This window comes from Cervus canadensis, chromosome 3 (genome assembly GCF_019320065.1).
Source record: "Cervus canadensis isolate Bull #8, Minnesota chromosome 3, ASM1932006v1, whole genome shotgun sequence".
In the NCBI taxonomy this organism is placed as follows: Eukaryota; Metazoa; Chordata; class Mammalia; order Artiodactyla; family Cervidae; genus Cervus; species Cervus canadensis.
Genome location: NC_057388.1, coordinates 102,927,048 through 102,944,547, shown reverse-complemented (window position 1 = coordinate 102,944,547; position 17,500 = coordinate 102,927,048). Strand labels below are relative to the sequence as shown.

The following is a 17,500-nucleotide window of genomic DNA, read 5'->3' as shown; positions in this document are numbered from 1 at the left end:
CGCCTGGTGACACCCAACCGCCTGCCCGCCAACTCGGAACACACTCCCCGGTCTGCCTGCCAAAGACAAGTGGCTGGATGGTGTTTGAGGGGAGGGTGGCAGATTCACGTTTCATGGGAGTGGTCTTGATCAACGGAGGTGATGAGCTCAGAAAAACACAAGCCCAGCCAAATGTTCAGGAGGGTGTCCATGCGTGTTGGTTGTTTTTGGCCTGACTCTGTGTCTCTGACCGCACCACCCAAAGGCACGCATCCCCGATTCTGTCTCTGTGTGTGTGTGTGTGTCTGTCTCTCTCTCTCTCTCTCTCTCTGACTGTGTTGTCCTTTGCATGACTGTGTGTGTGTCTGCCCCCGCGCGCCCCCCACACACACACCTGGCACCCGTACACAACACACACACACGCCCCCGCACACCACACAAGCAACACATTGTGCACACCACAGACACACCCCACGCGTGACCCCCACACACAGCGGCCCCACACCACCCACGTCGCACACCACCCACCCCACCTCTCTCTGCTGTCCTTTCTGTGCGGCTAGGGGCAGAGTGTGGGGTGTGTGGGAGATATTCGTGGGGTGTCTGGGGTGTGCCTGTCACTGGTGCGGGTGGGAGGGGCCGTGGGCAGATACACACACACACACACACACACACACACCCTCTGACTGGGTTGTCCTTTGCCTGGGTGTGTCTCTGCCCGCCCCTTCTCGCACCCTCAGGCACACACCCACAGGCATACCCCACACACCCTGGCCCCCCCCACACACACACACCAACCCCCCCCACACACACATACTCTCTGTGTTGTCCGTGGTGGGTGGGGGAGTGTGTGGCCGGGGCGTGAGCGAGTGGGGCGTGTGTGGCTGTGCAGAGACACAGCCAGGCAAAGGACAACACAAGTAAGTGGTGCGTGCGTGAGTGTGTGTGTGTGTGTGTGGCTGTGTCTCTCTGCCCGCCCCGTCTCACTCGCACCACCCTGAGGCACACCCCCACACACCCCACACATACCCTCACACACCCCACCCCCACATACCACACACACACCCACAACACAGCACAGTGCCCCCACACACGCAACACCTGTGCATGCCACAGACACGCCACACCACACCACACCACACCCACTGTGTGTGTGTGTGTGTGTGTGTGTGTGCTCCTGTTCCTCGTTTGCTTTCTCCTTCCCTTCCTCGTCGTCCCTCTGCCCCTCCCCTCCCTCCCTCCACCTTCACAGGACAGGAGTGCCTTTAGATGAGTTAATACACCCTTGACATGATTTCTACAGTCTGACCTGTCCCTCGCTGCAGACGAGCAAACCGACAACAACTGAAAGCGATGGTGTTTGCCACTTGGGGCATACCTTCCACAGGCTCCAGTGATTGACACGCCACCCACTTCCCCGAGCCAATCCTAGGAGCCTTCACCCAAGGCTCTTGCAGACATTCTTCACATCTGTCAGTCCTTCCAAGTCACCCGCCATCATCAGGCGAGGTGTAGAGAACCGATGGAAAAACTGGAGGAATGACTTCTTCCATGGGGTGGGAGGAAATGAGGAAGGAGTAGGATGCTAAAGGTGGGATGCCTGACTTCTTGACGAAGCGAGGATCGATCGGGGTGGGGGTGGGAAGAGGGGCAGGACTGTCAACTTAGGAGGTCCGGTTAACACGTTGCACATATAAATGGTACATCAAGACAATCAAACAAGCACCCCATCAAAGTGCTTACAGGGCAGGTAGTAAAACAAACAAACAAACAAACAAAACAAAAAAACACAAAAAACAAGCACCCCACTATGCAGCCCAGGAGAGTGTAGACTTATGACTTTGCATTAACCTCTAAGGGGAAAGAATCTGAAAACCTGACGCGACGAACACGACTTTGTAAACCCACTCGATACTTCATTGCTGCCATAAGGGTGGTGTCATTTGCATATCTCAGGGGATTGGTACTTCTCCGGGCAACCTCGATTCCAGCTTGTGCTTCATCCCACCCAGCGTTTCTCATGATGTGTACTCACTCAGCATGTAAGCTGGATAAGCAGGGTGACAACATATACAGCCTTGATGGACTCCTTTCCCTATTTGGAACCACTCTGTTGTGTTCCATGTCTACTTGTGACCTGCAGAAATACCGGGGTTTTGTTTGTTTGTGTTTTGTTTTGTTTTGTTTTTTTGATTCCCTAACCTGAATGAAACAGCAAGAGAGACAGAGAGAAGACGGAGGGGGAGGGGGACGGGGAGCGGGTGGGCTAAGTAAGTAAGTAAGTAAGTAAGTAAATAAATAAATATAAATAAATAAATAAGAAAAGGACCCTACCGTTCACTCTGTTGCTTTCCACACACAAAGCAAAAACAGAGGACCCAAAGGACACAATGTTTACAATGTGAATTTTGAAAGAGGGACATCCCCTTTGGTCACTTCATACACTACCCCTATCAGCAGGATGCAATCGTTTCTGTTTTTCCCTCTACCTGGTCCTTCCAGACTTCAGAAGCTCTCAGCGAGGGTTCTTATCGCCTTGGCGATAGAGTGATTTTTTTCCACACGTTCCTTAGGGGCCCGGAGGATGTTTCCGTGAAGCGGGGGATACACACTTCTGGATAGGAGAGTCCTGTGCTACGTGTGGTTTGTTCCTTTCTTTGCGTGTGGCTCTTCACCCGAGAGGGGGACTGGGTCCTGAAGTTTTCCGAGTGGCCTCCGATATCTGGGGGCAACCCTCTCTGGGGGGAAACATGTCCCATGTTCTCTTGCCCTGCTGACGGAGAACTCAAAAGGCCCTGTGCCTGAAGCCCTGCGGATGGAAGCTAGAGGACTTGGTGAACATTTCTGACAGAGCTTCCCCGCTGGCTCACACGGTCTAGAGTCTGCGTGCCATGTCTCTGACTGCCTGCACCCACAGGCGCACCCCACACACCCATGCTGCACACACACACGGCCCCACGTGGCACCCGTACCCAGCACACACACACACACCACACATCCCCACACACGCAACACACCTGTGCACACCACAGACACACCCCACGTATACCCACAGACACCACACGCGTACCCGCACACACCACACACACACCCTCCCCCCACACACCACACACACCGGCCTCACACCACCCACTCACCCACCCACTCACTCACTCACTCACTCACTCACTCACTCAGTCACTCACTCCCTCCCTCCCTCCCTGACTGTGTTGTCCTTTCTGTGTGGGGGTGGGCCTGCGGGGGGTGGGGGGGGGCGGTGTGTGTGTGTGTGTGGGGGTAGGCGTGGGGTGTGTGGGATGTTCCTGTCGCTGGTTCGGGCGTGAGGTGCCGTGGGCAGATACACACACACACACACACACACACACGCACACACACACACACACACACACACACTCTGGGTTGTCCTTTGCCTGGCTGTGTCTCTGCCCGCCCCCTCTCAAATTCGCACCACTGACAGGCACACCCCACACACACCACACACACAACACCTGCGCACGCCACACAGACACACCACACCACACACACACACACACACACACACACACACACACACACACGCTGTGTTGTCCTCTGCCTGGCTGTGTCTCTCTGCCCGCCCTCTCTCACACTCGCACCACCCGGAGGCACACCCCACACACCCCACGCATATCCACACACACTACGCCCCCACACACCACACACAACACACTCCCCCCCACACACCACACACGCAACACCTGCGCATGCCACAGACACACCACACCACACCACACCACACACACACACACACTGTGTGTGTGTTCGTGTTCGTGTTCCTCGCTTTCTCCTTCCCTTCCTCATTGTCCCTCTGCCCCTCCCGCCCCTCCCTCCACCTTCACAGGACAGGAGTGCCTTTAAGATGAGCCTGCCTGTTGTTAATACACCCTTGACATGAAGATTTCTACACTCTGACCTGTCACGCCTGTAACCTGGGGGGTGGTCAAACCTCCTTGGTACGCTAGGTATATAGCTTTCTCCGTGGAAGGTGGAAGCCTTCCTTCCGTCCCTCGCTGCAGACGAGCAAACCGACAACAACTGAAAGCAACGGTGTTTGCCACTTGGGGCATACCTTCCACAGTCTCTAGTGATTGACACGCCACCCACTTCCCCGAGCCAATCCTAGGAGCCTTCACCCAAGGCTCTTGCAGACATTCTTCACATCTGTCAGTCCTTCCAAGTCACCCGCCATCATCAGGCGAGGTGTAGAGAACCGATGGAAAAACTGGAGGAATGACTTCTTCCATGGGGTGGGAGGAAATGAGGAAGGAGTAGGATGCTAAAGGTGGGATGCCTGACTTCTTGACGAAGCGAGGATCGATCGGGGGGGGGGGGGCAGGACTGTGAACTCAGGAGGTCCGGTTGAACACGTGCACATATAAATGGTACATCAAGACAATCAACAAGCACCCCATCAAAGTGCTTACAGGGCAGGTAGTAAAACAAACAAACAAACAAACAAAACACACACACACACACACACACACACACAAAAACAAGCACCCCACTATGCAGCCCAGGAGAGTGTAGACTTATGACTTTACATTAACCTCTAAGGGAAAAGAATCTGAAAACCTGACGCGACGAACACGACTTTGTAAACCCACTCGATACTTCATTGCTGCCATAAGGGTGGTGTCATTTGCATATCTCAGGGGATTGGTACTTCTCCGGGCAACCTCGATTCCAGCTTGTGCTTCATCCCACCCAGCGTTTCTCATGATGTGTACTCACTCAGCATGTAAGCTGGATAAGCAGGGTGACAACATATACAGCCTTGATGGACTCCTTTCCCTATTTGGAACCACTCTGTTGTGTTCCATGTCTACTTCTAACTGTTGCTTCCTGACCTGCAGAAATACCGGGTTGTTGTTGTTGTTGTTTGTTTGTTTGCTTGCTTGCTTGCTTTGTTTTGTTTTGTTCTGTTTTTTAATTCCCTAACCTGAATGAAAAGCGAGAGAGACAGAGAGAAGACGGAGGGATGGGCGGGCGGGCTAAGTAAATAAATAAATAAAAATAAAATAAATAAGAAAAGGACCCTACCGTTCAATCTGTTGCTTTCCACACACAAAGCAAAAACAGAGGACCCAAAGGACACAATGTTTACAATGTGAATTTTGAAAGAGGGACATCCCCTTTGGTCACTTCATACACTACCCCTATCAGCAGAATGCAATCGTTTCTGTTTTTCCCTCTACCTGGTCCTTCCAGACTTCAGAAGCTCTCAGCGAGGGTTCTTATCGCCTTGGCGATAGAGTGATTTTTTTCCACACGTTCCTTAGGGGCCCGGAGGATGTTTCCGTGAAGCGGGGGATACACACTTCTGGATAGGAGAGTCCTGTGCTACGTGTGGTTTGTTCTTTTCTTTGCGTGTGGCTCTTCACCCGAGAGGGGGACTGGGTCCTGAAGTTTTCCGAGTGGCCTCCGATATCTGGGGGCAACCCTCTCTGGGGGGAAACATGTCCCATGTTCTCTTGCCCTGCTGACGGAGAACTCAAAAGGCCCTGTGCCTGAAGCCCTGCGGATGGAAGCTAGAGGACTTGGTGAACATTTCTGACAGAGCTTCCCCGCTGGCTCACACGGTCAAGAGTCTGCCTGCGATGCAGGAGACCCGGGTTCCATCCCCGGGCCAGGAAGGTCTCCTGGAGAAGGACATGGCAACCCGCTCCAGTACCCAACTCTGACGTCTAGACATCTCCTTGACTGACTCCCCCTCCACCGACTGGTTTCGAATGAATCCACTCCAGGGATGAACCGGTGTGTTTCCTTGCTTTCCCTACAAGTGCCTCTGAGGAAAAAAATTACCTGATTGCTTGCACCCCAGGCCTGCTTTCCCGAACCTGTCTGTGGACCTCACAGCCTCCTGAGAGGAGATACGATAACTGTTTCACTGAATGGAGGATCTGTGCTCAGAAACTCTTTCCACGACATGGAGGCCCGTACTAACTAACCTATTTGGTCCTTCCCTCGTTCCTTCCTTCTTTCCTTCTGGATTTGTTGTTGTTGTTGTTGTTCCCCCCTTTCTCCCCCCCCCCCTTTTTTTGGGGGGGGGGACTTCTCTCTCAGGTCCATGCACACGCACACGCGCCGTTTCTCACGTACACGCGTACATGCATGCACTCACACACACAGTCACCAGTTCAGCTTTTCATGGGTTTCAGGGAAGTGTCAGAGGAGGGAACTGCTGGGGTCCGGAGCAGGCCGCCCACCCCACCCCACCCCACCCCACCCCACCCCACCCCACCTCACATGAACCTCCATGTCCTGTGGAGTGTTTTGGACTCAAGTGACTTAAGAACCAAGAACCGGCCAGCGCCAGAGGAACGCTCCGCCCCTCCCTCCTTCTCTGTCTCTCTGAAGGCAGGCAGGAATGAAAACCTCCTTCCACGGAGGAAGATGTCAAGTGATGATGGCTGCTTGGACGCACGTCCGTGATCCTCACATGCATGAGTGGGGTTTCCTGGGTTACGAAAAGGAAGAGACTTCTTTGGCCTGACACAAGGCGAAGTTTGTCCCTCAGCCTCCCGCCCCCCCCCCCCCAGCCCCCTTCCTCCGCGCGGTGCCCAAGGGGCAGCCTCAAGGTGGGGAAATGGAGAAATGGGGGTGGGGCGGATCACCATTCAATAGAGAGAAGCTCGAGGCAAAGTCAAAGGCTCTGACTTGACTGGAAAGCTTTCTGCATTTGAATGAAGCTATCTGACGAGGCCCTGCAGGGGGAGGGTGGGGGTGGGGCCCACAGACAATAGCCCCTGCCTGCCTGCCTGCCTGCCTGCCGGGCTGAGGAGGCCCTCTGGCGGCGGTGGCGGGGCCATGCCCCCGACTCCTGCAACTCGGTCCCCTCAAGGAAACTTCTGGGGTGACTCCCTTGTCCAGGGAGTCATCAAAGTTGGCCTGTTTCTGACAAAGGCCCGAGTCACAGCTGTGACAGAGTCCCTGGATCTCTTCTTGACACATGGATTGACCTGCACCCTCCCATCCTGTCAGATCCTTTGGACACTCTCAAAGAGGTCTTTGGCCTGGGCCAGAAAACAAGCCAAGATAAACAAATACGTTTTTGTCTGGTTTTTTTTTTTTTTTTTTTTTTTTTTTTTTTTTTTTTTTTTTTTGAACAGGGCGAAAACGATGCAGGGCCGTGGATCAGAGAGAAACTTGCTCCTCTCACACGCGTGAAGGCAGGAAGTTCTCAGCGGGAGAGAACCTGCCTTCACTTTTCACTTCTCAGGGGGACCTGGACCGGTCCCCTCGCCTCGCACGCCCCCAACCCCTAGCCCAGCTCTACACCACCACCACCACCACCACCACCACCACCACCACCACCACCACCACCCCCCCCGTCTCGTCTCCCCAACGTCAGCCCCACTCCCACCCCCACCCTCCGGCCACCGAGGGGGCCCCGTGGAGGGGTGGCCATGGCCTTCTCAGCCCCTGTTCTGAGATGTCACTTGGGAAACCGCTCTAGGCCGAGATGCCAGATTGCTGCCCTGCTGCTTCGTGTCCGTCTCCATCAGCCATGCCCAAAAGGCACGTGAAATAATGGACAGCAAATAGTGCACCCAGAAAACACAGAATGATCCTCCTGAACACCGCACAGCCATTTTTCTGGATCCACATAGAGGTCGTTGATATCCCCGCTTGATGCATGAATAGTATTTACACAGACTCGATTTATTTTCGCTTTGATTGGGGGTGCCCTATCCAGAGAGATCACGCGGGTCCGAAAGCAAACCCAGAACAGAGCAGAACAGAACCAAAACCACAGCCAAGTCGAGGGAGTGCTGAACCAGAGGAGCTCACACAGCCTACGAGGTGTCCCAGATTGTGAAGGAGCGTTTGTGCTCACGTATCTATGTGGAGGTCTGAAGGGTCACTCGCCAGCGATGCAGATGTCATGCGAGTGGCCGGAGATGTTTCTCCATAGGATCTCTTGGGATGTCGCACGCAGGCAGGGTGCCTGGTGCAGGGGCACCCTGGGAGGTCCGATCCCCCGAAAAGTTGGCATGTGGGGCGCAGGCAAGCACACAACGTTTTCTTGCAGGGAGGGCCGAGCGAGGAGAATTCAGGGGTCCATACCTCCAAGCCCCCAGCTGCTGCTGCTGCTGCTGCTTCTTCTGCTTCTTCTTGTTTTTTTGTTTTTGTTTTTTTTTTTTTTCCTGCCCCAAGCTTCTTGAAAGGGTTCCACGTAGCATTCTGAAAGGTCAGGTGATGGAGGGACAGGGTTCGTGGTTGCAAACGTCTGGCTGTAGGAATTCTTTGTCTTTGGTGACTGTTCACCACGTGGGTCAGGTCATGAGGTTCCTATACCCCTTCCACGGGACAGATGTTCACTGGGGGAGTGGGAAGGGTCCACACTCCTGTTCCCACTGCTCCCCTCCGTGAACTGGAGTGCGAATCTAGATGGGCCTCTGACGACACACATCGCCGGGTTACATCACGCCGGTTTGGCCTTCGGTTCTCACAAACTGGCACTCTTGCTGCTTCTCGAAGTGTCCTAGAGAAGAAGACATCGGATTCCACATTAGATCAGCTTCTTTGACTAGCGAAGGCACAACAGCCACAACAAGCGGGATGGATAAACACAGAAGTTGGTTTCCTTCGGACTATGGAGCGTGCATGTGTGTGTGTGTGTGAGAGAGAGAGACAGACAGAGAGAGAGAGAGAGGCAGAGAGAGGCAGAGAGAGGCAGAGAGAGAGAGAGAGAGAGAGAGAGAGAGAGAGAGAGAGAGCAGAGAGAGAGAGAGAGAGAGAGAGAGAGAGAGAGAGAGAGAGAGAGAGAGAGAGAGAGATGCCTTTGTGGTTCTAAGGCAAGCACTGAGGAGTTGAGACTTTCTTTAACGAACATATTTTCCTTCATTTCAGTCGTGATGGTCCAATGATTTGGATGACAACATTTCATGTTTCAGGGTAGATGATTTTAGAAGGCTGTGAAGGGACTTCCCTGCCTGGTGGCCCAGTGGTTAAGAATCCACCTGCCGATGAGGCAGGGGACAGGGTGTTTTCGATCGATCCCCGATCAGGGAAGATGCCACTGGGCTCCGGGCAGGTTCGATACAAACCTATAGAACGGACAATGCCAGGCAGGCGTGAAGGCGAGGGCAGACGGGGGACTCTGGACGAGGATGACTGACACTGACGTCTCCGTGTAGGTGGGTTGTGGCCGGCACACTCCTCTGGGGCAGGATGTTCCTAAGACCGTTGCGGGAGGAGCAGGGGACCTAAGGGAACTCTCTGTCCTCTCTGCTCCATTTTGCCCCCGGAACCCTAATCTGCTCAAAGAGAGGATTCAGCCTATGGAAAGACAAACTCACATGTGAGTGAACCTCCTTTCTAGTTCACTTGAATTCTGAAAGCGTGACGGTCAGATTCACTCAACTCTCTGGATGTCTGTTCTTCCTGAGATCCCGGCCTATTCACTGGAAGAACACATGGAGCCGGATGAGATCTCCCTCTGCACGGCGGCTCCAGTGTGCACACATTTCAATGGCTACGGCTTGTGGACATCGCACCGAGAGCCTAACCCCGGTGTTTCAGACGCCTGTTTCTACAATGGCTGAACAGTTCTAACTGCGGGAAGCCCAAAATTTGCCCCTGCCTGTTCGATCTGCAGGGACTCTGCAAAGAAAGAACACACGTGCCCGGTCTCATGACCGATCCCCTTTTTCGGAGCTAGCCTGGCGTGTGATCTGTTTTCCAGGCCATAGGCACGCACTGGCACTGGGGAGTTGTGTTCCCCCTCTCCCCCCCCCCCCCGGCCTCCTCCTCCTCCTCTCTGCCCCCACCCTTCCCTTCCCTTCCCCCCACATGCACGCTCCCTCACCCCCACCCCCGCCCCGCCTGGGCCCGGCCCGTCCAGGTCTCCCCCACCCGTGGAAAAGGCCAGGAAGAAATGGTCCCAGAACGACGCAGCCGAGAAACAGTGGAAGTCCACTTGGATGCGGTTAGGAAACACCTGAGCATACCTAGGCCGACACTGCCACCGTGTGGGATGAGAGGCCAGTGAGAGGAGAAGCTCAAGAGTTCAGAGGAGGAGGAAGAGGAAGAGGAAGAGGAGCAGGAGGGAGGCAGGCGGCGGTGGGGGGAGGGGAGGGACAGGCTGAAGCTGTCTCAGGGCGATGACGTGGGTGAAAACGTCCCCCTTCAGAAGGGCGCTCCGAAGAGAGAGTTCCGGCGGGACCTTGAGAGCACACAGGGCTTCGTTTTGGAGGCTGACCTTAAAGCTGGGAGTGGGGGTGGGGGAGGGAATCATCCAGACATACGAAAGACACCAGGCCGGGAAGGCAAGACAGATTCTTTACAGAAGTGAATCGGATGCTTTTCTGTCAGTGTGTTCCATAATCAGACTATCATGGAAATCCATCCATCCACCCATCCATCCATCCATCCATCCACCCATCCATCCACCCACCCATCCACCCACCCATCCACCCATCCATCCATCCATCCATCCATCCATCCATCCATCCATCCATCCATCCATCCATCCATCCATCCATCCATCCATCCACCCACCCACCCACCCACCCACCCACCATCGTTTCGCTCCTTTTCTGTTCTCTACATTTTTAATGGCGAGTGAGTGAGAGAGTCTTTCAATGGTTTGGTAGGATTTTTGAATGTCATGTCGTAGGACCATGGTACTTTTCAGCCATGGATGAACGCGACGGCTTCTTTTTTCAGCTTCAGCTTTCAGGGTTATCCTGAACTGCCTCGCCAAGTGAGGCCTGTGTGTCCCTGTGTGCTGGAGGAAGGACACTTGTGCTATCCACATCTTCATCTTGGACTGGACAAAACCACCGTTGGGAATGTGTTCCTTGGCTTCGTTTCCTTTCCCTATGGCACTGACCTGACCGTCCTGTCCACTCTTTGGATCCTTTATCTCCCTCTCCCCCTCAAGGCACTTGGTCCTTTTCTTCCTCCTCCTCCTCCTGCTCCTGCTCCTGCTCCTCCTCCTCCTCCTCACCCTAGTTTCTCTCCCCCACCCCTCTCAGTCCCACTCTTCTCAAATTGACGTCTAACTGACTGACAACGTTTTCTTTTGCCTGCCTTCCTTCCTCCCTTCCTCCCTCCCTTCCTTCCTTCCTTCCTTCTTTCCTTGTTTTGGTTTTGTTCCTGTTGTTGTTCCCCCATTAATTTTCAGGTGTACAGACGATGTTTCAGTGTAGCGCAGGAAGGACACAGCGATCACCAGGATACATCTCGTGAGTGACTGTCCGTCACCACTTGGTGTCACGGCAGATGGCATTTGGTGTCATGACGTGCCCGTGACTCACTGATTTCATCCGTGGAAGGCTGCACCGCTTCGTCTGTCTCCGTCACCAGTGGCACTCACTCACTCTCTCCCCTTCCCCACCCACCCCCGCCACCGCGTCACCCCCTCCCTCCTCTGGCCACCACCCATGTGTTCCTTTATGGTATCTATGCGCCTGCTTCTGATTTGTTCTGTTCTGTTCACGGTGTATCCTTTGGTAGATTCTGCATGGAAACGACTGATCTGAGGTGCTTCATTTAGCATAATAGCCTTTCTAAAGATCTCTCCAAGTTCCTGCAGACTGTGAGATTTTATTCCCTTCTGGTGGTTGAGTCCCATTTGTCTGTGTGTGTGGGTGGGTGGGTGTGGTGTGGTGTGGTGTGTGTGTGTGTCTGTGTGTGTGTGTGTGTGTGTGTGTGTGTGTCTGCATGCGCGTGCGCACACGCGCACCTGAATAGATACAGGTGTAGGCACACAGACAGAGAGTTCTATCATTCTGTTTGTACGGATGTCTACCTAGGTATAGGTGTCGATACCACACATACACACGCGCATATCTTCTTGGTCCCCGCCGTAGGCACTCCGTGGAGTTGCCGGGTTGGGTCGGATGGGGAATCTTTGGTGGAGTGTCCTGAGGGATCCCAGGACTCGTTTCCCTAGTGATGGGGTTTCTCTCTCTGTGAGGTGCCAGGTGATGAGCTCTGATATCTCTGAGTCCGTCAACACTTTTCTCAGCTGCAGGAAAGATGCATTCCATCGATCAGGAGCCACTGTCTTTTGATGTTTCAAACTTGCTGTCGCGATTGCGAGTCCAGCTCCTGGGCCTTTCCCCTCCAAGTTATCGTTGTCCAGATAAACGCCCCGGGGTGCTTCCGTGAGCCCGCCCCCACCCCCAGCTGCCCCAGCCCAGCCCAGCCCAGCCCAGCCCAGCCCAGCCCCGCCATTGATTTGTCTTCTACCTTGTGCTTCTGAGTGTCTGTCTGTTCTACCTTTATTTTGAATGAAGGTGTCTGTTCGGGCCTCCTGCCGACTTCGCTCATCGGGGATTGTTTCTCTTTTGGAGGTTCAGTTGTCTGACGCCTATATGTATGCACACACGCGCGCACGTAGACATCAACACAGACACATGCGTATGTATGCACATAGGTACATGTACACTGACTAATACGTACGTGTATGCATGCATACGCGTGTGTGTGCATCTATGCACATCAATCTGTGTATATGCACTCTATACACACACTTGCAACTGTACATACGTATATGCGTGTATGTTTACTTACACATACATGTGTGTATATGTATACACATATACAGCCGTACGTCTGTGTGGACGTATATACGCTACATGTAGACGTCTAGGTATGTGTGCATATGTATGTACACACGTGTACATACACGTGTGCATATACACAGGCGGATATGTGTGCATATGTAAGCATGCACGTACGTGTCCGCACATGCGTACACACACACACACACACCTGTGCGTATACATCACACGTACACACACATGTGCATCTATATGCGTTTACACGCCCGTGTTTATTTAAATGTAGGTGTGTATATCTATGTATAGGCACATTGGAGCATGTGTATTCGTGCGCGTGCATATCCGTGTACGTATGTGTATAGATGCCTGTGCATACGTATATACACGCAAGCATACATGCACACTTTAAACGCCTAGGCATATACGTGCACGCACAGACACATGCGTGTACGTGAGCATGCATGCATGCCCTTCGTACGCGCTTGTTTATACGCATGTGTGCACACGTATATATAGATGCGAATATGTGTCCGTACACATATGTACATGCGTATATGCACATGTGCGCTCTCGCTCTCGCGCTCTCTCTCTCTCTCTCCCTCTCTCCCTCTCTCTCTCCCTCTCTCCCTCTCTCCCTCTCTCCTTTCTTTCTCTCTCTCTCTCTCTCTCTCTCTCTCTCTCTCTCTCTCTCTCTCTGTCTCTCTCTGTCTCTCTCTCTCCCCCTCCCTCCCTCCCTCCCTCCCTCTCTCTGACTTTTAAGCTGCCAGAGCAGTTCTACGACTTGACTTTCCTGCCTGGTGGTTTTGTTTCATTTCGTTTCGGTTCTACTTCAAAAAGTTATGCATTCATTGACTTGGCTGTTGTCATGGAGTCCGGGGCTTATTTAGTGGATCCCTATTGACTCGGTCCTCCCCACCACGCCCCTCAACCCCACCCCCGCAGCCCTGCCACCCCAGACCGCCCGGCCGGCCGCCCGCCTTTCCGGTGTTTGTGGCCAGTGATCTTGAAATCCACGTTCTCCTGACCTCAAGTGCACTTTCCCCACCCACCCGCGCTTGCTTGTGTTTGTTGTCTTTGGACTTGGTCACGGTCTCTACCCAGGTTGAGTTTTGTTTTCTCTTGTTGGGGGTCCGAGTGTCTCCTTCGTTTCCTTTCTTGCTCCTGGGTTTGCGTGTCTGTGTCTGTGTCTGCTTTCCAAAGTCCTGCTTTGTTCTCCGAGCAGCGCTTGCCTGGTTGGTTTCACTTTGCCGGTCGGTCCCTTCCTCCCTCCCTCCCTCCCTCCTCCCCTCCCCTCCCCTCCCTCCCTCCCTCCCTCCCTCCCTCTCTCACTCCCTCTTTTGGGGGGAGGGGGTCCGGGGGAGCCCGGGATGTCACTGGTGCCCCTCTCTCGGCCCCCGAGCCCCCGCCGCCGGCGTCTCCGTGGAATGTCCCCCCACCACCCTGGAATCGCGTGGGGGGAGCGCGTCTCCTTCGGGGCAGCCTCCTGAGGAGATAGTTCCCAGCTCCTCTCCCTTCCTCTGCGGCCGGGGTCGCGTCGCGTCGCGTGGCTCGGAGGCGGAGGAGGCTCCGGCCCGAGCTCGGGCGTTTGGGCGGCCGGCGCGGTGGCTCCTCGGCGGCCGGCGACAGCGACCCGTCCTCGGGACGGTCGAGCCGGTTGTCAGGAGCCACCTGGCGGCCGCTTTTATATTGTCCCTCCCCTCCGGAGCTTCGGCGAGACCTTCAGGAGGATTGTGACTCAGCCGCCGGGCCCGAGGCAGTGCTCTCAGAGACGGGCTATGCTGGCGGTGACAGTCCCGGTGACACCGAGGCCTAGGGACGTCCTGCTGTCGCCGGAGATTGGTTCTCTAGGTTTCTGAGGAGGGTGACCGTCGCGGCGCTCCAGATCCGGGCTCTGGGGTGGCCTGGCCGGGTCGACCAGCATCTCCCCGTGCCCCTCCGGCCGTGGAGACGGACCGGCCGGACCCTACCTGGGCCGGACCGCCGAGGTGGGCAGGGAGAGGGTCTTCCCTGCCCGGAGCGCCTGGACTCGGACTCGGCGGTCCTGCCTCCTCCCGGGTCGCCCTCAGGAGCGTTTGCTTCGCCCTCGGCCCCGCTCCGGAGGTGGGGACCGGCCCGGACTGTGGCGTGGAGGTCGGCGGAGGGCGCGGCTGGGTCCGGGCCCTCGGGTTCTCTCTGACCGAGGTGTTTTCCGCGTCGCACTCCGGAGGTGGGGACCCGCCCGCCGGAGTCGTGAGGGGTGACCCGGAGAGGACGGCCGGCGCGGGCGCGTGTGCGGTCCCCCGGTGGGGTCCGGTCGCCTGAGGCGTCTCCCGGCACGCATGCCTTTTCTTTTCTCAAAGTCCCGATAGGTCCGGAGACGTGGATGGACCGGGCCCTGCTTCCGCGGGTGGCCGGGGAGGGCGCGCTCGACCGTTCAGCGTGCCCTCGTGGGTCTCGGTCGTTGGACGCGACTTTTTCTCACCCCTCCCCAACTCCCTGAATCCCGGTCAGTCAGGAGGTGGGTGGGGACCGGCTCGAGCCGTCCTGGGTGCCCTGTGTAGGACGGTCTGGGCCCCGGGCGTGGGCCCTGGTCGGGGCCCGCTCGTCTTGTTGGAGGCGCCCCGCTGACGGTTCTTTCTTCTTTTTTCTTTATGCACGTCGAAGTCAAATCCCCGTTCGGAGACTCGGACGGACCGGTACGCCTACCTGTGTGGGCGAAGCGGGGAGGGAGTCTCCGGCCAGCTCCCTCTCCCTTGGCGTCCGCGCCCCCACTTTTGCCACCACGCGGCCCCCTCTCCCCCCCCCCCCCAAGTCGACCAGATGGCCCCCGAGAGCTCCAGGCCTGATGTTCATGGGGTAGTGCTGGGGACAGGTGGCCGGGTCAAGGTTCCGGGGTCCCTCCCTGCGAGTCATAGATGGGCCCCGCTGTCGTCTGCTGTCATTTTGTCGCCCAAAATAGGTCTTTTTTGCCACCAGGTAAGTGCTGACACGGTCTCCTTTGGTGTCTGCCGCCGAGGACTTTGGGTCTCTGGATGCACGCGGGGCTCCGGGCCTGTGGGCCGCCAGCTGGCGCCTGGTTCTGCCTTTGCCGCTGGAGCCGCCTGCCTGGGCCTGTGCGCCGGCTCCTGTGTGGCGTGTCTGGCCGACCCAGCTCGTGGTGCCGCGTCTGGGCGACCCGAGGGCGGTGGGGCGAGGCGGTGTGGGTCTTTGGCCCTGTGCTCCCCGCTGCGGGCACCCGGTGGCGGCTGGGACGACCCCTGCCCTGTAGGCTCCGTGCCACGTGTCAGCTGTTCTCCTCCTGGGGTCGTTGGCTGCTCTCGCCTGAGGTGTGAGGTTGTGGGCAGGCGGGGGGGAGGTTGTCGGCGAGGCTTAAAGCGGGCCCCTCCGGTGACTGTCCTCGCCTGTGCCTTTCCCCCCCCCCCCCCCACCTTGGCTCAACTGATTGATGTGGTGTGGTTGTGCTCTCCCGGGCCGGGCCTAAGCCGTGCCGGACGAGGGACGGGTGTTCCCAGTGAACGTGTCCGCTCTTCTCGGTCTGTCCACGGGGCCCCTCGCCTGTCTTTTCCCCCTTGCCCCTCGGGCAGGGTGAGGAAGGCAGGGGTTGGGGTGTGGCCTCCGGCCCTGACCTTCGGTCTCCCGTCCCCCGCCTTGGGGTGCCTAGTGGGGGCCGTTGGGCTTTGGACACAGCAGATGCGCTTGCTTCGCCTTCCTGGCGTGTGCCCCGCGAGCGGCCCTCCCTGCGGTGGGGAGGGCTGTGCCGCTGCCATGCCGCGTGCCCGTGCTTGGGTGTGTGAGCATGCCTCGTTGGACCCTCGGTGGTGCCCCTGGAGTGCTCCAGGTCGTCCCTCAGGTGCCCGAGGCCGAGTGGTGGTGTCGTTTTCCCTTAACCCTGTGTCCTCCTTGGGTCCCCGCCGCGGTGGTGTGCGTGTGTCCCATGGGGGGGGTCGAGACGGTAAGAGAAGCATTGTGTGCTCCCCTCGTCGTGGCGGCTGACGGATGAGGCCTTGCAGGGGGCCCTGACCGCGCACATGCTCCTGTGTGGTGGTCCGCTTACCTATGCCGCAGACCCCTCCCGCCCAGTTGAGTGGCGGCTCCTGGTGTGCCTCCGTGGGCCCGAAGGAGAGACGATCGGGTGAGGGACGGTGCGCCCTCGGTGAGAAAGCCTTCTCTAGCGATCCGAGAGGGAGCCTTGGGGTACCGGACCCCCCAGCCGCTGCCCCTCCTGAGTGCGCAGTGGCCACTGTGGCGACTGCCAGAGCACGTGGGCAGACCCCCCCCCCCCGTGGGGAAGGGGGGTGATGGGTGCACCGGCCCCGCGGTGGGGCCGTGTGCTGCTTGTTGCCTACTGCGGCCCGCGCCTCCCCCCTCTGAGTTGGGGGAGGGTCCCGCTGGGCCCTGCCGGGTGTCCGGCGAGTGGGGAGCCGTGTGTGCTGTGTTGTGCGCAGCCGGCCCCGTGGTGTGAGCCCAGGGGGAAGGGGGGGGCGTTGGGGTGCGACTGCCTGGTCGGCCCCGGCTCCCCCAGCCCTGCAGCCGTGGTGAGGAGGAGCCTGTCGTGCCCGCCCTCGCCCCTGAGCCGCAGCCGGTGGCGGTGTGGTGGGCCCGGTCGGGGCCGCCCTTGCTCGAGAGTGTGTCCCCAGGATGTTGAGCCTCGGGGTCAGGCTTAGACGGAAGACGGATCTGTTGAGGAAGGATGGATGGATGGATGGAGGAAGGTTGGGTGGACGGCACGCCGGCCCTGGCGGCGGGGCTGGGGTGTGGGGCCCGCTCCAGGGATGGCCAGGAACGGCCGGCGTCCCAGGCGTTGCGGGACCGCCCTCGTGTGTGGGTGGCGGTGGGATCCCGCGCTGGTTTTCCTGGTGGCCCGGCTGTGTCCTGGTGTTTTCTGGTCCCCGGGCGGCGCCCTCGCCCCCGTCCCGTGACCCCTGCTGCGCGTGCTTGCCGGCCCCTCCCCACCGCTGCCGGCCTTCCTCCTCGTCCCGCGCGTGCGACCGCCTGTGTCCCCTTCCACC

At 57.2% G+C, this 17,500-nt stretch overlaps 1 protein-coding gene and 1 long non-coding RNA gene across 2 annotated transcripts in view; both read right to left on the bottom strand.

Moving 5' to 3' along the window:
- Positions 1 to 7,638: 7,638 nt before the first annotated feature.
- LOC122438786 lies at positions 7,639 to 10,196 on the bottom strand. The gene is made up of 2 exons (XR_006268633.1): positions 9,951 to 10,196; positions 7,639 to 8,482 (listed from the first exon to the last, which is right to left on the bottom strand). It is a non-coding gene; the product is annotated as an uncharacterized LOC122438786 (long non-coding RNA).
- A 4,802-nt stretch (positions 10,197 to 14,998) lies between these two features.
- The window catches only part of LOC122437896 (collagen alpha-1(I) chain-like), a 3,578-nt gene continuing 1,076 nt past the window's right edge, over positions 14,999 to 17,500 (bottom strand). The window contains exons 1-4 of the mRNA XM_043462373.1: positions 17,445 to 17,500; positions 16,546 to 17,344; positions 15,264 to 15,657; positions 14,999 to 15,193 (exon numbers count right to left, since the gene is read on the bottom strand). The exon at positions 17,445 to 17,500 is cut by the window's right edge and continues 1,076 nt beyond it. Coding sequence (XP_043318308.1) covers positions 14,999 to 15,193; positions 15,264 to 15,657; positions 16,546 to 17,344; positions 17,445 to 17,500 — 1,444 coding nt within the window. The remainder of the gene's footprint in view (positions 15,194 to 15,263; positions 15,658 to 16,545; positions 17,345 to 17,444) is intronic.